At 45.6% G+C, this 23,736-nt stretch overlaps 1 protein-coding gene and 1 long non-coding RNA gene across 5 annotated transcripts in view; one reads left to right on the top strand and one right to left on the bottom strand.

Moving 5' to 3' along the window:
- Positions 1–14,866, bottom strand: part of AFAP1 (actin filament associated protein 1) — a 174,912-nt gene extending 160,046 nt beyond the window's left edge. For 3 of the 4 annotated variants that reach the window (XM_006128231.5, XM_006128235.5, XM_089777792.1), the window contains exon 1: positions 14,677–14,866. In XM_006128231.5, coding sequence (XP_006128293.3) covers positions 14,677–14,851 — 175 coding nt within the window. In that variant the 5' untranslated portion in view covers positions 14,852–14,866. The remainder of the gene's footprint in view (positions 1–14,676) is intronic. The other variant, XM_089777790.1, reaches the window with a different exon arrangement.
- Positions 14,851–23,736, top strand: part of LOC106732368 (uncharacterized) — a 29,065-nt gene continuing 20,179 nt past the window's right edge. The window contains exon 1 of the long non-coding RNA XR_012904396.2: positions 14,851–15,323. This is a non-coding gene — a long non-coding RNA (uncharacterized LOC106732368). The remainder of the gene's footprint in view (positions 15,324–23,736) is intronic.

Raw genomic sequence — 23,736 nt, 5'->3', positions numbered from 1 at the left:
GGAAGCCTCCCAGTCGTCAGCTAGCCCATTTACTGTCTGGTTTCTGTTTATGGTGGAGTCAGGGACAGGCACCACACCTGCATTTCCAGGGCATCAAAGGCTGACTGCCTTTCTCTTGCTCTCTGGGGGGGAGGGGGGAAACAAGATGGGGTTCGTGTCTGGCTACACTCCCCCACCCCAGGGGGCCCCCTCCATCTGTTTTCTGTGCACTCTCATGGATGGTTCTGACACTCATTCTTAGCCACCTTTTATATGAAAATTCACAAAGGAGCCAGCTACTCACACAATGGAAGCTAGCTACATGCCAAACAGAGCGCTGATCAACAGCTGTGAAGGGGGTATTGCAAAGGTAATTTGGGGCACAATTCAGTCACATGAGGATGCTGGCTTTACCATTTTTGGTACAGTTAAAACTGGAGGCTGGAGACCAATGTTATTCTGACCGCTCTATAAAGTTCCTTGATAACAAGAGAATCCATGGTAACAATGCAGCAAAACAAACACTGATACATTAAGTTTTGTGTTTATCTTGAATGATATATGTTTCTTTCCTTGAAAGATTCTCATAACGTGCGTGTGTATAAATGAGAGAACATGCAAGGCTGCCAGGGTTATACAGAATTACATATTATATTGCCTTCCAAATACTATTATAGTACAATAGTCTCAAATCTTAGCACTGACTTTTACAGAAAGCTACAGTTGGATGGGATATGGCTCATATTCCTTAAATTAAAGAACATATGGGTTTATGAAAATCAAGCTTTTCATCATGCAGGATGGGGAGCCTAATGAATGCAGTTAAAATTTTAATTTCATGATATAATTTTCATGTTGTGATCTGATAAAGGAAAATAATTGGGTTCTTGGAAGCAGAGAGTCTAATAATCCTCAAAGGCTAGTAATCAATAGCCAACATGCACAATAAGACATGTTAACAGAAGATAAACTTAAAAAAAAAAAATCACAGAGGATTTTCTCTGTTAGAGTTCAGAGATTTACACAGTCCCATTTCAGAGTTATATACATGCTGATTTACCAGGCCTGATCTTGCTACCATTAAAGTAAATGGAAAGACTTCTATCAGGGCAGGACGAGGTCCCACATAAGGAGAATTACTGTTCTTCTAAGGCCTGGTTTACACTTACTGCTGCAAGGATTGATCTCCCAAGAATCAATTTAGTGGGTCTAGTACAGACCCACTAAATCTACCACTGATTGCACTCCCATTGACATTGGTAGTCCACAGGAGCAAGAGGAGTCAACGGGAGAGTATTTTCCATTGATCCACTGCAATGCGGATGCTATGATAAGGCGAACTAAGATACTTCAACTATAGCTAGGCTATTCACATAGTTGCAGCTGCATACCTGAGTTTGACATTGTCCTCTAGAGTAGGCCTGGCCTAAGGCCATGTCTACAACACTTACAAGCTTATAGCAATATAGCTGTATTATACAGCTGTGCTGCTGTGAAAGCATTTGTGTAGCTGCATTATGCCGATGGGAGAGAGCACTCAGGTTTTCATAATAAAACCAGGTCAAAGAGCAGTTATGCTTATGATGATAGGAGACTATCTCCCGCCAATATAGTGTGGTGCACACAACTACTTATGTTAACAAAATGTCTGTCATTATAGGTGTGTTTTTTCACACACAAGGGGCAACAGTTCTGATGACACAAGGATTAGGTATGGTCTAAGGTATGTTTCATTCTTATTACATTTAAACCCAAAGCAAAAGCATAGGTACTAAATGTTATAATGTTGCCACAGCATTATTAGCCGCTTTAAAATACACAGGAAAACATACGGTGAGTAAGTGCTCACAATGAACAGAGTTTTTACATTCATATGTGTGTGTCTGTTGCTTTTAGCATTCATTTAGAAGTTTGAAAATAGTATTTTTACTACCAGTTTGATTCTTTTCCATTTGGTAAACAGACTGCCCCAATTATCTGCTTGTTTGGATTATACAGTAGCCCTCTCATTCATATCTGCAGTTCTGATTAGGTTATAAAGAACTACTGTTCACAACAGAGATGGGCAATTAATTTTTGGTGGGGGGCCACTTCAAGATTTTGGAAAGTGATGAAGGACTGCACTTTTCTGTGGAGACGGTGCAGGGTCTAGGATGGACGTTGGGTGCAGAAGGGCGCACGGGGTAAAGGACTGGGGTGCAGGAGACAGTGTGAGTTCTGAGAAGGAGTTTGGATGAAGTAGGTGGTTGTGACCTGGGTCAGAGGATTGGGGTGTAAGGTCAGGGAGGGAGTATGGGAGCAGGAGAGTATTCTGACCTGGAGGAAGGGCCACGAAGGGGTACAGGGTTTGGGAGGGACCTGTGACAGCGAGGTACAGCAGGTTTGGATGGTGACCTGGGGGAGGGAGTTGGAGTGCAGGAGGGGCAGAGGTACCAGAGGCAGGCTTTGGCTAGGAGACGCTCACCTACGCATCTCCCAGCCAGCATCCCTGCAACACCCCCAAGGCAGGCTGGGCTCGCTGCCTGTTGCAGCTCCAGATGCTTAAAACTGCAGGCTGCTCTCTTTACCGATATTGTGGGAAAAGGGGTTTCTGTGCAAAAAGAAAACATCCACACTGCTTATTTTTGCACAAAAACCCTAGCGAAAAAACCGATCAGCAGAAAATATGCAAATGAGATCATGACTCATTCATACGAGTCCCTCATTAATATATTTTTTGCTGAGAAACTCATAGTGTAGACGTAGCCTGTGTGTGTCCATCTGTGAGTCCATTTGTTCAGGAACTCGAGGGTTGTGCCCACAAAAGCTCATGATACCATCTACATGTTTTGTTAGTCTATTTGTTGTTTAAGTTTTTCCTCCTAAATAGTAAGAGCTAGGACCACCAAATTTGGTACGCAGCTTCCTCTTATCATAATTTAAAGCAAGGTCAGGGTCTGGTTGTGCCAGGGCAATGGGATGTGACTGGAATTAGACTGTTTCTCATAAAATGGAAGGGGAGGGGTCTGTCAGATGAGATAGTTATACTGCTGAATGAGCACAAGGGGCAGCAAGGGGCCAGAGATGGGACAGCTATAACTACTCCATTGGGTAGAGAAAGGGACAGCTATCCACTATATATTTCAGTGAGTATGAGTGTGTGTCTGTCAGTCTGTGTGTCTGTCCTCCAACTGAGCAACTCCGCCCCCAACTGTGCAACTGCAGCAGCCATGGACAGGCCTTCTCACATGGCCCCAAACTGCTGTGGCGAGAGAGGGCTGGGGTTGTCTTATACCCCCTCATTTCCAGCCCCATCCCAGACCAATGATTTAAATGAAGAAAAATAAAACTTGTTTGAGTGAAGAACCCACACAACACCGGGTAAATCTTCCAGTCACGTTATAACGTGAGCAGAGAAAGGAAGTAGGTCTCTGATTTTGTAAGTCAGAAGGCACCCTTGCCTGCAGGCACAACAACAGAGCTCCTGTAAGAAGAGAGGGGCATCAAGATGCTTTTTCTCATTGCCACTCAAACAGGTGCAGCTCATCCCTCACCAGCATTTCAGGCAAGTATACAAGATTATAAAAGGAAACCATTACTGTCCTGGTCCTGGCACAGTCAGTCATCGGATGACCACCAGGCAGCAAGAGATAATGAATCTGCTGGCAATCCATAGTCTCCTCAAACTGAAGCAAACACAACCCCCATAACAAAGCCCTCAAGGGAGCATCAGTGTCATACATCCGGGTGAAACGTGCTCAAATCATGGCTTCCTGTGTCTTCTTCAGTACGCACCTCAGAAACTGGTCTTCTCCCTCAAGGTCTGATGTATCTGCACCACATTCCTCACATCGAGATTATCACAAAGATCCATGAAGGTCCATGCCAGGGTGTGTACAGTGTGATAGATATACACTGTGCAGCAGCGTGAGTGTACTGCTGGCAGAACTGCTACATCCCACCACTGTCTCAGGGACTCATACAAGGCCTTCTTTCCCAACAATACTCCCAGAACATACTAACTGCTTGACTGACATTAAAGCCTCAGTAGGATACACGGGCAGAGAGAGGGAGACACATGCTAACAAATGTAACGGTCATAAAAATGAGTGGGAGACATGGAAGCCCTGAACAAATATATTCAACACTGGGTTTCACAGTGTCAAAATGAAGTGATCGGGGGTGGCCTTCAGACAGCAGTGCTGCCTAATAATGGAGTGAGAGCACCTCCACATATTGCTATGCCAACTGTCTGCAGGAAACCCTAGTTCACTGGCTGATTTGGGGTGTGGCTTAGGGATGTAAAATTACAATTAAAAAGTTCACCAAGTACATATTAAGCTTCATCGGTTAATCAGGCCCAGCAGGCTGCTCCAGCCTGACCAGGCACACCCCAGGCTGCTCCGGCCGGGCTGTGCTGTGCTGAGCACAATGCCACAGGCAGGGGCTGCTCAGACTGGGTCAGGCACAGGTTAATTGGTTATCCAGGTAAGTGTGCCACTAACTCAATGCTTACTGAGTAACCAGTTACTCCTTACATACCTAATGTGGCTCTCCATGATTTCTGTCTAAATCCCAGTCTACAGTACAGCATAATGCTCTCAGGATCACAGTCAAGCCTCTCCAGAGAGGAGACATGTTCCTTTTGCTAGAGTCCAGGATGGATACAAAATTTTGTATCTGCATCTGATTCCACAAAAATGAGCCATGGATATCTGCATCCATGGATGTGGATTCCTGAGGATATAAAGTGGATATCCAGGGATTTGCAGGGCTCTACCCATCATAGAGTGAGGGTATAGATAGTAAAAAAAAAAAAAACACAAAAAAATATGAACAGCTTCACCAATATGTTTCTCCACCTGGAGGAGTCAGCCCTGACCAATCACCGTCAGGGAAAAGCTGCATCCTTGAAAGACAAAAATAGCTTCCCCACGACTGAAGCCATAGCTGAGAAACCTCTCCTTTCCCACTCCTTCAGCAAGTCTTCCTGGAGATCATAATCTGAATGTCCCTTAGAAAAACAGGCCAGTGTTGTTTTTTTGTGTGAGAGTCAAAAAGTTGCACCTTTCTATGAGCAACCCAGAGAGCCAAGGCTGAGCAGTGTCACAGAAGCTAGAAGAAAGAAGAATGATTATCCTTCTGTCTTGCTTCCTACTTCCTTGAACAATGGAATTGGGAAGAAAGGAGAAAATGAACTAAAGCTAGGGAAATACATGGTTTTAAAACATGCTAACCTGCCACTAAAAGAAAGACTAACCTAGGGTTGAACCACGACCAGCAAAGTAATTTTAAAACACAACCTGTTGTCCTAGTCTAGACGGTGCCAAAGGAATGCAGGAGAGGACAAGGCTAGGGCCTGATGCAGCAAAGCAAGTAGTCCCATGGACTTCTGAAAAGCTGAGGAGTCATGTGAGCAAACAAACTCTTCAACTGATGGAATTGTTTTTCCTTTCCATAAAGGTATTTGTGTTTTGTTTGATTGGATGTATTTATTTAGTTGGTTTGTTTATGGGATTGTTCTGGTTTTTGCTTTTATTTATTTTTCAAAAGGAAAATGTTGTACCTTCCCAGCTGTTTTTTCCCCCGTTTTAGATAAGACCATGATTGTCAAATATATTTTTTCAACAAAGAACTTGGAAACGTGGTTGTTTTGTATAAGCCAATGAGGTCCAACCCAAAATTATTCACACTGGCTATGTCAAGAAGTTCCCCCAAGGTATTTAAGGCTGGCTTTATATTGTGCTTACAATAAAAACAAAATCACACCCTGGGCTTCCATGTCTGAATGAGTTGTTAGGGTTTTCCCTGAAGGGCCTGCTGTCACCTAGCATTCCCTGAACCAAAGAGAATCTCATTGCTTTTTTAATGCTCTTCATCATTCTAAGCATATGGTGTGGGTGGGAGTCTCCAAGTAGAACAGCTCTACACATCTGAGAAGGCTAGATCCTGAAGATATTTGGTTTGTTTTTTTAAATGAACATTTTTTTTTCCATTTTGAAGAGATCTTGTTTAGTAATGTGATATTTAAGTAAAAAGAAGAGGGAAGATCTGATTAGACTTGTAGTTCCACCTTTTTGTCTCCTATCTCTCAGAGCTGACCAGAAAACTACCTGACTACATGTACCTTACCATAAACTAAAACAGCTTCAGGGTTTCCTCTAATTTACACCCAGCTAACACAGTCCTTACCTGAGCTGCTGGATCACGGAAAAAATAAGTCACATTTCTATACCACAGAAGCCCAGACAGACTTTGAAACCTCATTAAAGCAAATCATTGTTCACTAGAAAATTAACCTCAGAGGTTTTACGGAAGAGGGCAAGTATTTTTGCAAAAATATTTAGTGTTTTTTGTGACCATCTCTTCTTAAACACTTCTCATCAACATCTGTTTATTATGCCTTTTCAAATTTATTTGCTGGCATGTGACGCAAATAGCTTCTGCTGAGACTTGCCTAGTTTAATAAATAAGTTCAAATCCTCCTCTCTCAACCAATAGCATAACCAGCAAGCCGTTCAGGGCAGTATTTTTTTTAAAACCAGCAAGAAGGTCAATACCTTAAATGTATTTTAGGAAACAGGGGCCGGTCTCAGCCAAATAGCTTGTCTGACAATAGAGTCTGCAATAAACATCATCATGCCTTCACATACTATGCAGTGCTATAGGAAGATGAAATTAGATATTGCAGCTTTGTATGACATAATTGACTCCCATTCTCTCATCTTATAAGAAAATGCCTTTTAGCTAAGACTCTGCCTAGATTCCCTAGAAGGAAGAAGAGAGGTAAGGGACACTCTCTCAATTATGCTGATCCTAGAAGATGAACACAAGGGCTGTGTCTACACTGGGCCACTTATTCCGGAAAATCAGCCGCTTTTCCGGAATAAGCTGCGAGCTGTCTACACTGGCCCTTGAATTTCCGGAAAAGCAACGATGCTTTACTGTACAAAATCAGCCGCTATTCTGGAAAAACTATTCTGCTCCCGCTCGGGCATAAGTCCTTATTCCGGAACACTGTTCCGGAAAAGGGCCAGCATAGACAGCCCAGTAGTCTTTTCCGGAAAAAAGCCCCAATCGCGAAAATGACGCTCGGGGCTCTTTTCCAGAAAAGCGCGTCTACATTGGCCATGGACGCTTTTCCAGAAAAAGGCCTTTTCCGGAAATACTTATAACGAAAACTATTCTGGTTTAAGCATTTCCGGAAATTCATGCCAGTGTAGACACAGCCAAGAAGTATGCACTGAATGCAGGAAGCAAGAGGAAGCTAGCAACAGAATTTGAAATAAAAGGAATGATATGGTTTGAATAGTAGAGGCCGTGGTCCCCAACCCGGTGCCCGCGGGCGCCATGGTGCCCGCTGGGCCCTTTACGTGCGCCCGCGGAACAATCTGGGCTGGCCCTGCCCCCGGGCCTGTGGCAGGTGCCAGCCTCGGGCGCATGGCCGGCCCTGGCCCCAGGTGCGCCGCGCGTGCCCTTGCCGGCCCTGGCGCTGGCCCCGCCCTCGGGTGCGCCGCGCGTGCCCTTGCCGGCCCTGGCGCTGGCCCCGCCCCCGGGTGCGCCGCGCGTGCCCTTGCCGGCCCTGGCGCTGGCCCCGCCCCCGGGTGCGCCGCGCGTGCCCTTGCCGGCCCTGGCGCTGGCCCCGCCCCCGGGTGCGCCGCGCGTGCCCTTGCCGGCCCTGGCGCTGGCCCCGCCCCCGGGTGCGCCGCGCGTGCCCTTGCCGCTGGCCCCGCCCCCGGGTGCGCCGCGCGTGCCCTTGCCGGCCCTGGCGCTGGCCCCACCCCCGGGTGCGCCGCGCGTGCCCTGGCCCCGGCCCCGCCCCCGGCGGCGCCGCGCGTGCCCTGGCCCCGGCCCCGCCCCCGGCGGCGCCGCGCGTGCCCTGGCCCCGGCCCCGCCCCCGGCGGCGCCGCGCGTGCCCTGGCCCTGGCCCCGGCCCCGCCCCCGGCGGCGCCGCGCGTGCCCTGGCCCCGGCCCCGGCGGCGCCGCGCGTGCCCTTGCCGGCCCTGGCCCCGGCCCCGGCGGCGCCGCGCGTGCCCTTGCCGGCCCTGGCCCCGGCCCCGGCGGCGCCGCGCGTGCCCGCACCGGCCCCGGCTGTGCGGAACCTAGGCAGCCCCTGCCCGGGATCACAGCACATGCCGCTGCCGGCCTCGGGCGTGCGGCGCATGCTTGGCCCCGCCCCCAGTCACGTGGCCTGTGAGTGGCCCCGCCCCCATACGCGCAGCGCGTAAGCGGCCCTGCCCCCAGGCGCCTGGCAGCCCCAAAAGGTTGGGGACCACTGAGTAGAGGGAAAGGGCAGTCTTTGTGGCAGCTTTTTTAATAGATTGTTTCTTTCTCCAAACCCCCACTGTCCAAACTCAAATGGGGGTAAAAAACCTCTTTTATGAGGTCATGCTACAGTGTTAGTACCCTGATGGAGAGACTAGAAACCCGCCTGTCAGTACTGTATAAGTTCTGGTGGATGGGAGAGCTAAACAGGAGGCTAGGACCACAAAAACACACTTTGCTAACTGGTGTCAACCAAAGATTTTTATACTGGGCCTCTTGAGCTTAGGGTTCCTCCTTCCCTTCAGAATGCCAAAGGAAATCCCTGCCAAACTCTCAAAGGTCTTAAAAAAAAACAAGGGAAAAAAAGGAGAAATGAAAATGTAATTAAATTGAAATTAATTCATCAGCCACCCAGGCCCAAAGAGAGAGAAAAATTCAAAAGTGTTAAGAACAAAGAATGTTTGCATAGAGAAGAGGGGAGGGTGCATGTAGAGAGAGAAAGGACATCACCATACTGCCCTGCAACAGTTCAAGGTGAGCTACTAAGTCCATTGTTTCTAATGTACATAACTCCTAGTCAGAGGATCTCACAGCAGGATCATCTTTTCCACACATTCTCATCACAACGTGCTGTCATGTACTCACACAGTTGTCACCAGTGCTGAATGAAGTTTACAACATATACTTCTAGTTCCATGCTCTCAGAACTACATCAGCTGCCCACGGCCACAATGCCATAGATACATTTGCTAAGGCAATAACCAACCCCAACGCAATCCTATAAATTCTAACACGCATTCATAAATTCTAATCTCTTTAAAAAATGCATTAAATAATTTAAGAGCAAGCACATTACAAAAGTTTTAATTTACTTGCACCACTGATATTTGCACCAAGTATTTGAAAATAAACAAAAAAATCACACTGATCCGTTCTTAAGAAAATTACAGATGTAAGCAACTAGTGCATATATTTATCAGGTAGTCGAGTAGTGACTTGAGTAGTCTCTTCCCCCGCCCTTGCTGCCTCTGTCAGAAAGAGGCAGCAAGGGGGGGAAGGAGCCGGTGCTGGGGGGGGGGTGTGTGGAAAGCAGGCTTAAAACCCAGTTCCTCCCAGCACCGTCTCCACAGGGGAAGCAGAGGTGTAGCAGGGAGTGGGGGGCGGGGGCTGGGAGAGGGAAAGACACCAGGTACTGTGGCTGTCTTTTAAATGTACAGTATTAAGAGCCTAGTAGCTCTTAATACATTAAAAAGGCAGAGCTACAGTGAGGTTAGTTCCTGGGGCTGGGAGCTAACCCTGCTGTGGCTCAGGAGTTTCCTCCCTTATCGACTACTCGATGGACATTCCATCGACTACTCGATTCGCTGATTAAATTCAATTTAACATCCCTAAATAAAATAGCACTCTACTTGCAGTTAAGATTGAGCTGTATTGACTGTGGAAGGCAGAAGATGCAATGAAGGCTTTGTGAACGATTCATCAATAAAACTGCATTTTGTAAGTGTCTCATGCAGGTCTGTCATATTGATTTAAAAAGTGTTTCATTTTATTAGACCAGACCAGTAGCACGATGTAAAAGTCAAAATCTGTCAGTGAACTTAGCAGAAATGGGGAAAGCTCACACTTGTTTGTTTTGTTTAATTCAAAACCTACAGTGGTTCCCTTTGTTTTGCTCCCCAGACAAGACAGCATGTGGTCTGTGAGCCACCCAGATATGGTACAAAGCTTTATCACGTCCTATCTGATTGATGACTACAGGAGTAAATTCTATGAAGGCCACGCCTTAATTGCTAGTTTGCAGCTGATCTTGATAAGGATTGCCTAAGCAATTTAACCACATAGGCGAATTGCTAGTAACAATGTAAATTATAGTCTCCCTCTTCACATCTTCCACTCCCCTTTTAGAACAATGACATTACCATGATAAGGAAGCATAACTCAAACACTGGTTAAGATTCTAAGTTGCTTAGCATCTGTAATTCATCTTTTTAAAAATTAAGCCAACTAGGTAATGAGACTTTTATTGGACAAACAAATCATTCCTATCACTCAAGTTTAGAGGTCTTAATTTTATTTGTTAATTTTACAAAAATGTGACCCATTAAGTAGCTTTTAGTTTCTCTTTTTTTCCCCATAAAGATAATATGCAATTATAAATATTCTATTAAATATCACAGTGCTAGTTTTGTTACTGTGGATTTATGAAATAGGCCAAGCTTCTGAATTCTATAGGGCCCATTTCTTAGCAGTGGCTACCAGGTGAGGATATAAATGAACCAGAAGACTGGTCAGCCAGTCAAGCAGAAATACAGCAAGTTCTTGTGTTCTATAAATGTTTAGCTATGATTAGGAAAAGAATAGTGACTTCAGGGATTCACAAACCTGATATGATGACAGGTCCCTAATGAATAATGTATATTCAGTACAGTTCACCACAATTACCTCACATGCACAAATGCTATATTCACCCACTGAGGGGTAAAATACCCAGTCTCTGAGACATCGGGAACAATACATATTAAACTGAAATCACTAGGTGCACTGATTTCTGATGCTTATTACTGATTAATGGGATTTTTTTAAAATTTAGCATTCAGTGTCTTTGGCAAAAGTGCAGAGATTATCTGCATCTGCCCTGGAACAAAAGTGCTATCACCACTCAGTTCTGAAACATGTCCTGGCAAAGATATGCCCAAGGCAACAGGCCATCAGAAAACAGAGATCCCAGAATTGTCTCAGAACTCATAACCAAACAATTGGTGCATTTTTATTTATTGCTTTTTACTTTTTTAAAAGCAAGCAGATTATCTTTTCTAGTTTATGCAGGACTTTTGTTTTTTAAAGTCAGTTTCTATTCATTTGTGTCAGTTATACTAGCAACCACATACTGTCTACTCTCAAGGCACTTGTATTTTTCTTTATAAAAGAAAAGCCAAAAGCAATCCTTTACAGTAATGTTTCCCCCTACTTATCTTGATAGGCACAGCAGTACAATATACAATAGACGGCCTGTCTACACTTAAAATTCTAGCACTGCACCACCTCAGTGTTCAGTGTAGACCAATGTTCCCTCTAACCTTTTTCATGCATGTGCAGAATATATTTTATGGGCAAAAAGGCCTATGCAAATGTACACCACCAACAGAAACACAAAACCTAGTGGTGGGCACTCTGCTAATCAGCCTGACCACACAAGCACACAGCTTACAGAGAACACTGGTGTAGATAATCCTGTCAGTGAAGGCAATCTACCTGCCCAAGAGACAGTAGCTAGGTTAACAGAGGAATGCTTCCATCAACCTAGTGAAGGTTAGGTTGGCTTAACTATACTACTCAGAGGATAGATTTTTCACAGCCCCGAACAACAAAGTTAAACTAACCATTTTCTAGCACAGCCTAGGAAACAATGTTGATAAATTTGCCCCACGGCATAGTATATTCTCCCAGGGCCACTTCCAAAATGAGTGGAGTGTCATTAACTCAGGGAACATCTACACTAGGAGGTAATGTGGACCTAAGGTACACAATTCCAGCTACATGAATAGCACAGTTAGAGTCAACATACCTTAGAATTGAGTTGACACCAGTGTGGGATTGATGGGAGAAACTTTCCTGTCAACTCCCCTTACACTTCTTGTTCTGGTGGAGTACCAGAGTCAATGATCAGTGATCCTAAATTGACTCTAAGGGGATCAATTGCTGCAGCACCAATCTTCTGGTAGGAGTAGATCTGCCCTCACATTGTCTTCAATAGGAATTGAGGGTGTACAGCAGCTTACAGGATCAGACTTTAGTGCATCATGCATACTTTCAAGTCACAGTCTGCCCTTGATAGCACAGCTGCACTTGTTTGAAGATTTGACCCACTCTATCCTTATATCACCTTTTGTTCTGATTATTTCCCAACCTCTTCCTCTAAGCATCCCGAAAGAAACAATACAAATCAAGCCACTTTTACAGGCTCTTATGCCATCCCAATAACCCAACTACAGGTAGAATGTGACCCATTCCCAGGTAGAAAAATAAGTGTTTTCATTATTCTTTTCTTTGATCGTCTTGCTCTGATTTGGTTAATATGCATTTAAGTTTTTACTGTTGCTTTTCCACGAGAGATATAAATGCAAGATCTCAGAGTTTCCTAAAAAAATTTCTAGTACTCTACAAGGCCAGCCTAAGATGCCATACAACTACAGGGACTCTTCCTCAATTCACAAGAGCACATGAATGGACAAAGAACTTAAAATAGGTATATTTCTCCAAGTTATGTTGTTAGATACACAAGGCCACTGTTTCAATGTTCATAGTAGCCTTACAGAGCCCAAGTCCAGCTCTGTTTTTCTATTTGGTGTGAATCGAATATGGGCTTCTTTGAAAAACTTAACACCATTGCCTATAGAAGTACATTAACCTAGATACCTGCCAATTATGTGTTCTCAGTGAATAATCAATAAACACAGTGATGATTAAGTGGAAACACAGAAATATATCCAGAGTAACTGGTTATTCTTGAATCATGTAACTGATCTTTCTAGATAGAAAGGTAGATCTCTCTTTTGAAGAGGCTACCAATAAAAGGATTTTAGAGTGTTTTAAGTACAAAAACATGAATTAAACAGCCCAATCATTTGCCTACTTACCATACACTCAACCTAATGCCCAATGCCCTAAACTTCGTCCTATGGTTTGTTTTGTTTTGTTTTGAATGAAAACAAGGTATCTGAACAGCTTTCTCCTAGAAGGCCACCAGGAGGCATAGGAGATGACTGAAGGATACCCAACAGAGGAGTGATGGGTAAAGTATTCCTAGATTGCTAAGTATTTCAACCAAACTACCAGCTGCCAAACCAGCTGATACCTTTTCCCATCTGCCATGGCTTCATATACCTGACACAGAAAAATTGACCTCACATTTCCCTGGACACTTTTTCAGCATCTCAGAGGTGTTACTGCCATCCAACAGTAGTTGGATAGTACCGCAAGGCTGTGTATGGGAGAGAGGGGTTCTCTATTTGTGAAAAACATCATTAACAATAGAGCACCCCATGTCAGAATAGAATTTTCTCCTAGAGAGAAAAACAAAGAGTACAGGTAATATCAACAGAAATGTATAGAGAGGTGAGGCTGGCATGCCCACAAGTTCACAGCACAATGTTTTTAAAGGGATCTCTCTGCATTCAGGGTCTGCTTCATTATTGTATATTCTGATTCTGCTTGAAACTATCACCCATGGTCCAACCTTGAAAAACTGAAGTCTTTGAAGTATGAGGAATAAACACTGATGAAACAAATGGGAGATGCTGGAAAAGCCAAACATCTTTTTCCATCCCTAACATCTATGGAGAACAAAGCTGATAACTCTGATATGTGGGTATATTCCTCCATATTACCCTCCAGATAGGTGAATCCCTTCCTTTCTCAAGGCCAATAGAGCATATTGGAAGTCTTTGGACTCTCTGCACATTCTCTAATTTTTGTACAATCTTCTTGGCCCCAAACATCTCTCTCTGTTGCCTCATTATTTATTTTCCAACAGGCTAAATCTTTGAGAAATTTCACCTATTCTCCAAATAGAACCCACGAAGTAAAATTTGAGGTTTTTTTTAAAAAAAAATCCCAGTGGAAGAAATCAAAATACGTCGCTGTGAACTGAACATCTTTCTACCAATCACACGGCTGCATTTTAGTTTTAACCTCTCCGTTAAACAGGAAATACAAGGGAGGGGATCATGTATTGGTGGGGATAGGTCTGGAAAGATGGTTTTTTTTCCCCTTCGCCCTGACTGACTCCGGCACTGTCACATGATGCAATCTATCCCCTGGGCTGAAACGGGTTGAAATGACAAATCCGGGATGGACTCCCCCCTCTCCCCTCACACACACACAGTCCCAGATGGGGGGTGGGTCAATGAAACCCACTGCCGTGCAAAGCAGCCGCCGCTCTGAGCTGGGGCAGCCCGTCAGACAGGCTGGGGCCGTGCGCCGCACATCTGAGTCACAAGGATCACAACCAGATGGCAGCCTCTGTGAGGAGCTCGACCCAGATTTGTGCTATTTCAACCCCTACGCAAGGGTTGCATCATGTAACAGCGCCGGAGTCAAGAGAAAAGCGGGGAGGGAAAGCCCAGGGTCCGGGATCTTGCAAGGGGGAACCAGTAACAGATGAACCGCGGCCGCCTGATGCTCTAGCTCCAGCTCAGCGTTTCCCATGTGCTTCCCCCGGCCAACCCAGGGAGAGACTTTTCGTCTCGGCGCTGGGCGCCTTCCAAAACCCTTCCCGCCCGGGCTGCGTACAGGGGCTGCCTGGAGGAGCAGCGCGAGCCGCTTGCTGGTGGCAGAGCCCCGGGGGCTGAGCCCAGCGGCTCCTGGGGCGGCGGCGGGGGAGGGTTGCAAGCAGCGAGCCGGGAGAGGGGCAGAGGACCGGGCGAGCGCTGCAGCCGCAGAGACTCTTCCTACCTCGAGCCGTGTCCTGCCGCAGTTCTCCGCAGCGAGCCGGGCGCCTGCCTAGAGCCTCGGAGCAACAATGGGGAGCGGGCGGGGAGCAGCTCCGCTCCAGGACCGGGGAAGGGGTGGGGGAGAGGAGGAGGAGGCAGCTGCAGCGAGCGAGCCCCACACGCTCGGGGAGTATCATTCACACGTGCCAGAGCCGGCCCAGACGGACGGCTCCGCTGACCAATGAGCCGGCCGCGCGGGGGGGGGAGGCGGAGCCAGGCAGAACAAAGGAGGGAGGGGGGCGCAGCCCCGGTTCTCGGCCCGGGGCAGGTGGTGGGGACCGCGCGCTGCTCCCTGAAAGGGCAAAGCGGCGTCGGGCGCTGCAGCGCCCTATGGACACATCTCCCTGGGACAGGGTGGCCCAGGTAAGCGGCTCGAGCACTTGGGGAGGGGGCTTGCAGGAGGAAAGGGCAGGGCCATTCGTGCGGGGGGGGGGGGCTGTAAGAGGGAACCAGAGCCACCCAGGACACTAAGGAGTTGCAAGAGGGGAGGCGCGGGGGACCACGGAGTGTGTGTGGAGGGGAGGGGGGTTGTCACGAGAGCCCAGCACCAGATTTCAGAAGGGATGAGGGCGAAGGAGGGAGCAGCTCTTGGCGCCCAGGAAGGATCAGGTGAGCTGTAAGACATGAAGGGATTGGGGGTTTTCTTGGGGACAGAGGGGCATAGGACGGAGCAGGCTACTGGCCGCTATGGATTCTGCCTGGGAACAAGCAAGTACTGGGAGGGGGGGGTTTACCCTGAGGGGCAGTAGCCTCCTGGTGGGGAAATGAGGGGTTGAGGTGGGAGCTGCAAGCCTGGTCCTCGTGGAGTCGAAGATGGAGAGAGGGATGTGAAGGGATGCTATCTCCTCCAGGGCTCTGATGCTTATTAAATGACACCTCTACCTGTTTCATTGTGTCCTGAGTCCTATACCAAATCAATACAGGATGTTCATTACCTGGTATTTCAGCATCAATTTCTCAGGCAATGCAGATGACTGGCATCCCTGACACATGAACTTTGTGCTGCAATACTTATAGCACACAGGTCAATGACCTCTTATTTTACCAGTTATTCTAAAGGCCAGGGTAATCCCTACAGTCCATCTCTTAGTCCCAAACTGTCCTTGCATAAAGCCTGCACATAAGGAGCAAGGGCACCCAGACACAAAGGTCCTGCTGCTCAAATCAATAGGAGCCCACCTCCTCCAGACCTCTTCTCTAGCAGGACAGCATTTGCCCTGTTCCTGCTCTGGTTTGTGTTCAACTGGGATAAAGCAATCTAGCAATCTGAGTCTGGCTATATGGAAAGCTGTATTTGTTTAAACAAACCTTTGATTTTAAAACCAGTTTGGTTAAAATGGTGCACCATCTTGTGTGGATACTGTTAAACCAGTTTAAGCATGGCTTGTTTTTGCTTCATGCAGAACAAATTAGAAAAGCATCTGTCAGCAGGGGTGCTGGAACAATTGAATAGTGGAGTTGAATTACTCTGCAAACCACATATATAATGGAAACCACTTCAGGCAGGGGTGCAGTAGCACCCTTGGGTTCAGCACCTATGCCTGTCGGGGGTGATGTAGATTTATTTGGTCATGTGTCAGTGCAGGAGGCTGAGCTAGATGACCTCTCAACGTCCCTTCCAGCCCTACATTTCTGTAATACAAACCAGATTTAAATAAGATTAATGATTTATGTAACAATGAGTCAATATAATTTAAACCAGGTTTAAATCAAATGAAAATTGTCCATAGAGAGTTTGGGGCTGATGTAGCTACTTTGGTTTTTAAAACATACTTGTAGTTAAAGTGGTGCAAATTGGAATATAGACAAGGCAATAGAGAGGCACTGGTTACTTGTTCAGTTTGAATGCTATTGATTTAAAACGAACATTAATTTGCACAAAGACTTATACTTTACACATCTTTGCTGAGGTACTAGTTAAATGACAAGTTTTTTGGGACAGAGGCTTGTGTTTGTACAGCACTTTACACAATAGGGACTCGGTTCATGTCCCTGTTGCTACTGAATACAAGTCAAGAATAATAGAGAAGGGCAGAAGTCTTTGCCATCTTGCCTATGCCAAGATGGGAGGTGAGATGACAAGATCTACAGCCTCTTCATGGAGATAAGCATGAGGGTGTGGAAGTGGGAAACATCCTTTATGAAGACAAACTTAGTCACAAATTCCTTTTAGTAACATGCCCTGCTTAAAGTTGAGGGGATTCCAAAAGATTTTGTTGCTGCTGTTGTTGCAGGTTTGGTTTAAAAAAACAAATATATGGTTTAAAATATATTTCCAGAAAAAGGAGTTTGCTGATTACTAACTTTTAAGCATTGTTTTCTCATGGCTGAATATTATTATGCATAATTTATGCAGCTCAGTTTCGTAATCAGCATTTGTGGATGTTAACTCTTTGCTTTTAATTTTTATTTGCTTACTACAAAAGTGGAACATGTCATCCTTAGACAAGTCATGTTGATTTCTGATTCCATACTTGTAACATTATTTATTTATCCTTTTCACACACTATGACAGCTGATAACATGGGAGGGCTCTATTGTTTCTGTATCTCATGAAAAATAAAATTGTTTGTGTCTAGGGGCCATCAATTCCTTCAGTCAAATATGTAATCCATTATGATAACCCATTGCTGACAAAAAATATTGCTGGGGTCTCCCAAAGCAGTATTTGACAGTTTTACATTTTATGATGTGATTGGGGGTGAGGACAGTCCAGTGTAGTAGCTAAAACACAGAATCATGCACCCAAATGGGGCAAGGTGGCTGATTATGCTCTCCACACCACAAGTAAGCTGTGAGGAGACAGAGGGACAGTCGGGCAGAAGCAAGGACATCTGAACATTAGATCCATGAGTGTGCAGCCAGTTCCCATGGAGATTCACAGCTGGGCTTAGTCATGAGGCAAATCTAAGTTGGCCTGGCAAGAGGGGCATGCTATGGGACTAGCTGATCCCTCTCTTACGCTCTTCATACTCCTGTATGTAAAACCAATTTGGATAGGTAGACGTCATAGATTAAAGAAAAATTCTGAGTCTTTCTCTGGAGGTAAATGTAGCTGGTTCAAAATGCTTCTGAGAAGGGCATTATGGGGTGTTGCCAGGCCTTCTCACATTGACAAGGCTAAAAAGTGCATGATGCACCTGGGGTTGGTAATCAAACACACACACACACACACACACACTCTCACCCTAATTAATTATTTAATATGAGATTAAGGGGCCTAGCAGAGCACAACATATATGAAAACATCAAAGAAATAACACCCAGGTGGGTTAGATATGTGCACCATAAGGAAGATGGAAGACATGCTAAACAAGCATTGAAATGGGTACCTGAGGAAGAAAAGAAAAAGTGAGGAAGGCCAAGGAAGACCCAGCAGAAAACCTTAAGAAAGGATATTAAATGTACTGGCATCACATAGAAAGAAGTACCACAAATAGCAAGCAACCATATTCTGTGGAGGATTAATTCATTAAATTTTACTTACATCTTACCTGTGCAGCTGACACATTGAGTAGGCTAATTCCTCCAGTGCTAGCGCCAGTGACTGATAGGACAACAGCCAGGCTTTAAACACATATCTGGGATAGAATAATCCAAGTATATGGACCAACACACCCTTCCCTGTGGGAAGGGAGCACTGCAATTGACAGTGGCTGCTAGGCCATGCTGCCCTGCAAAGCAGGGTTATTGACTCTGACGATTGGGCCACACTCTCCTAAAACAGGGGGGGCTTTGTTACTGACTGAAGCACCCTGGGATGAGGCATAGATACAGTTTGGAGGGGAGGCATAGCACCCCCTTTGCCCAAATTGGTACATACACAGGATTGAGCACCCGCCTAGGGGCCTTAGAGGCCCACTGCCCCACCTCCACAAGGGGATGGGGCATGCTCGCCCTGCAACAGTGTCCAACAAAAGCATGACACAATCTCCACTGGCATGAACTCTTCTGCCTCCCACAGTCTCAGTTGTCCTATATCAATGCAGGTCATTCGAGTCCATCCCCACCTCTTCACTGACAAAAAGAAACATTGTTAGGCACTGGAGTTATGGCAGTATTGGGGGGATGCTCTCACATGTTGCAATAGAATCCCCAGTCAACTTCTGATCCTCCCTTAGGTCAGTATCATGAAATTGTTCACTCACTATTGGGGAAAATCCTTTGGTTGTTTCTGCAGAATCGACTCTGATCCAGTGTAACATCACTTCCAATGATTACATCCTAAGGCCTCCCAGTTTCTACAACTTGGGGTGCTCTCCCTTTCTGTGACTCAGCCCTATGGTTTGGTCACTCTGTAGTTCCCCCCTTCTAGGGTAAAAAGTCCCTCTGGAACAGCTGTCTGGTTGGCATCTCCCATAATTGTATGCAACTTTCCTGTGGCTGGAAGGGGGAATTGGGACTGTCTTCTGCTTTGGGTTCAAGCATAGGGACCCTATAATCAGGGGCCAAAATCTGGACCATTTCTAATCTTGCTATTCTTTCTTTGAGCTCTTTACTTTATTCCTGTGCCTCTCATAGGCTTTCTTCTTTACCTTCTGGGTAACCCTTCCCTTGGGGCCAGGATCCCATGGCTTCTCTCTCTGCTTGGGTTTCTTCTTTTCCTCTCTCTAAGCCTAGAGAGTGACTGACAACTTCGACACTGTAGCCCATTTCTCCTGCAAACTTGCTGACTTTATATCCTAGTTAGCTTTGCCCCAGATGGGATTTATCTGTTGTTAGTCATTTTGGGTACATCTAAACTACATGGCTCCGTCGACGGAGCCATGTAGATTTGTTGTTTTGGCAAAGTCAAATGAAGCCGCGATTTAAATGATCGCGGCTTCATTTAAATTTACATGGCTGCCGCGCTGAGCCGACAAACAGCTGATCAGCTGTTTGTCCGCTCAGCGCGCTAGTCTGGATGCTCCCCTGCCGACATCAAAGCCCTTTGTCGGCAGCCCCGGTAAACCTTGTCCCATTTAAATCGCGGCTTCATTTGACTTTTCCTATGTGTCTAATCTACATGCCTCTGACGACAGAGGCATGTAGTCTAGACACAGCCTTTCATTCCAGCCAGACTCTAAACTGAGGTGTGGCCTATAATGTTTATTGGATACCTTATCACCTTCGAGGTTGGTATGGAGTGAACTTCCCATCATGACTGAGAAACACCAGAGCCCAGCCCTGGTAGAGGAGCTAGGGTTGAGTCACTGCTCCTCTTTTCCCCACAGACAACCAGGCTGTATCTACACTGGTGCGATCTTGCGCCAAAGCTGCCGCTCTTGCGCAAAAACTTGCTGCCTATCTACACTGGCCGTGTGTTCTTGCGCAAGTAAACTGATGTTCTACTGTATAAAACGCAAGAACTATGATGCTCCCACTCAGGAATAAGCCCTCTTGCGCAACTGTTCTTGCACAAGAGGCCAGTGTAGACAGGCAACATGAATTTCTTGTGCAAGAAAGCCCTATGGTTAAAATAGCCATCAGAGCTTTCTTGCACAAGAGAGCATCTACACTGGCATGGATGCTCTTGCACAAAAGCACATCTCTTGTGCAAAAGCACATCCCAGTGTAGATGCTCTCTTCTGGAAGAGTTTTTGCACAAGAATTCTTCTGCAAAAGAGTTTTTGTGTGAGAATGCGCCAGTATAGACGTAGCCCAGATGCTGCTGCCTCTCCACCAGAATCTTGGCAACCACTAACCAACACTCTATCTCACTGCCTCTCACTTTCAACTTTGGCATTCTGTCATGCCAAACTTTCACCTAGAGGCACTGTCCAACAAAAGCAACTCAGGCAATTTTATCAATCAGGACTTTGGTATGGGGCATCGAATTCCTATGCTCTTTAAGGAAGTCCCTGAACTTGTGGAAGCTATGGTCAGGTGGCTCCTCTTTTCTGGCCTCATCATATATCAGACAGCTGCTGGAGCAGTGTTCCCTGTAAACTGTGTGCTTGGGCGGCCACCCAGAAGCGATTCAAATGCTGATTAGCACAGCACCCATACTCCATAGTATGTGTTTCTGTTGTTGATGCACATCTGCACATGCCTCAGAGCACATTAAAGACAGGTAACTGTTTTTGTAACTGGTGTCCTTCGAGATGTTTTGCTCATGGCCATTCAACATAGGTGTGTTTGCTCGCCCCATGCACCAGTCCCAGAAGATTCCCCTCAGCAGTATTCATAGGGGACCAACTCCAGCACTCCCTGGAGTAACAGTCACATGCTGCACTATATAGGATGTGCCGGGCCCCCTCTTCCCTCAGTTGCTTCTTTGTTGGAAATTCTAACAGAGGGGAAGGAGGGTGGATATTGAATGGATATCAGCAACACATCTTGAAGAACTCCAGTTATGGAAACAGTGCTTTTTTGAGTGCTTGCTCATGCCCATTCAATGTAGATGACCCCAAGCAGTATTTGCAGAGGTGGATGGGAGTTTAAGGACATGCTGAAAGTGACACAGCTTTGCTGAACCCAATGTCATTCCTGACCTGCTGCATTATGCTGTAACGAGATATGAATACATGAGATATGAATGAGATAAGACTACATCATGGCCTTGCAGATGTCCTGAATAGGTATAAACACAGGACTTTTCATTGTTTATGCAGATTCAGACTAACACGGCTACCTCTCTGATACTGAATAGGGATGTGGGCCAGGAAGGAAGCCAAAGAGGCTTGTGCCCTGGTAGAATGTGCCCTCACACATGGGAGTGCCTGTACACCTGCCAAGTCATAGCACATCCTGGTGTATAGAATCATAGAATACTAGAAGTGGAAGAGACCTCGAGAGGTCATCAAGTCCAGTTCCCTGCCCTCATGGCAGGAAGGTAATGTAAAAGGTAATCAATTTGGATATCCTCTGTGAGGCTCCTGGAAGGCCCTTCATGCACTCAGTGTAGGCCACAAACAGCTGGGAAGACTTATAAAAGTGCTTCATCCATTCCAAGTAGAAAGCAAACACCCTCCTAATGTCCAACATGTGGAAGCACCTTTCCTCACTGGTCTTACGTGGCTTGGGATAGAAGACTGGAAGGAAGATATCCTGACTCATGTGGGAGCCAGAAACCACCTTTGGCAGGAAGGTTGGGTGGGGCCTGACCTGTACCTTATCTTGAAAAAAATCATATAAGGCACAGAATTTGGACACCCTCTTGGCTGATGTAATTGCCGCTAAAAAGGCCAACTTAGGAGAGTGAGGGAGCAGTAGACCCAGCAGCTCAAATGGAGGCCCAGTTAGCCTGGCAAGGACCAAGTTAAAGTCCCTTTGAGACACGGGCTGAGACCTGCGGGAAGAGCTTCTTAAGACCTTTGAAGACTTTAACTGTCATGCCCTGCAAAAACATTTAATGGCCTTGAATTGGTGGATGAAAGGCTTAGATTGCAGCCAGGTACACCCTGATGGAAGCCAGAGCCAAGCCAGCCTTCATGCTTCACATAGACTCATAGAATACTACAACTGAAAGGGACTTATAGAGATCATCAAGTCCAGTCCCTAGCATTCATGGCAGGACCCAGTATTGTCTAGACCATCCCTGCTAGATGTCTGTCTAACCTGCTCTTAAATAACTTAGGAAGTTTTTCTTAATGTCCAACCTAAACCTCCCTTACTGCAGTTTAAGCCCATTGCCTCTTGTCCTATCATCAAAAGGCAAGGAGAACAATTTTCTCCCCTCCTCCCTGTGACACCCTTTTAAATACCTGAAAACTGCTATCATGTCCCCTCTTAGTTTTCTTTTTTCCCATTCTTAATACTTTCTTAGCAAGCCCAGTTCCTTCAGCCTTGCCTCATAGTTAATGTTTTCTAGACCTTTGATCATTTTTGTTGCTTTTCTCTGGACCTTCTCCAATTTCTCCACATCTTTCTTTATATGTGGTGCCCAGAACCGGACACAATGCTCCAACTGAGGGCTAATCAGCACAGAGTAGAGTAGACTTATTCTCTTATTCTGTCTTGCTCACAACACTCGTGTTAATGCATCTCAGAATCATGTTTGCTTTTCTTGAGACAGTGTCATACTGTTGATTCATATTTAGTTTGTGGTCCACTATGATCCCTATATCCCTTTCTGCACTACTCCTTCCTAGACAGTCACTTCCCATTCTGCATGTATGAAATAAATTAATCCTTCCTATGGGAAGTACTTTGAATTTATCCTTATTAAACTTCATCCTGTTTACCTCAGAGTATTTCTCCAGTTTGTCCACATCATTTTGAACGATGACCCTATTCTCCAAAGCAGTTGAAACCCCTCCAGCTTGGTATCATCTGCAAACTTAATAAACGTACTCCCTATGACAATATCCAAATCTTTTATGAAGATATTGAACAGAACCGGTCCCAAAACAGACCCCTGCGGACCCCACTTGTTATGATCTTCCAGCATGACTGTGAACCATTAATAACTACTCTTTGAGAATGGTTATCCAGCCAGTTATGCACCTACCTTATAATAGCCCCATCAAAATTGTATTTGCCTAGTTTATTGATAAGGTCATGTGAGATGGTATCAAATGCCTTACTAAAGTCTAGGTATGCCACCTCCGCCACTTCTCCCTTATCCACAAAACTTGTTATTCTATCAAAGAAAGCTTTCAGATTGGTTTGACACGATGTATTGATCTGTGCTGCCTGTTACCTATCAACTTATTTTCTTCCAGATGTTTGCAGATGATTTCCTGAATTACCTGCTCCATTATCTTTCCTGGCACAGAAGTTAAACTGACTGGTGTGTAGTTTCCTGGATTGTTCTTATTTCCCTTTTTTATAGATGGGCACTATATTTGCCCTTTTCCAGGCTTCTGTAATCTCTCCTCACTTCTATGATTTTTCAAAGATGATCACTAAAGGCTCAGACACCTCCTCTCTCAGCTCCTTGAGTAGTCTTAGGATGCATTTCATCAGGCCCTAGTGACGTAAGACATATAACTTTTCTAAGTAATTTTAACTTATTCTTTTTTTCAACTTATAAACCTACCCTAATAGGTTGTGCCCACAAAAGCTCATGATACCATCTATATGTTTTGTTAATCTTTAA

This window comes from Pelodiscus sinensis, chromosome 4 (assembly GCF_052426305.1).
Source record: "Pelodiscus sinensis isolate ZL-2025 chromosome 4, ASM5242630v1, whole genome shotgun sequence".
NCBI classification, from domain to species: Eukaryota; Metazoa; Chordata; order Testudines; family Trionychidae; genus Pelodiscus; species Pelodiscus sinensis.
The sequence above is the reverse complement of the archived record's forward strand: the minus strand, read 5'-3'. Positions and strand labels throughout refer to the sequence as shown.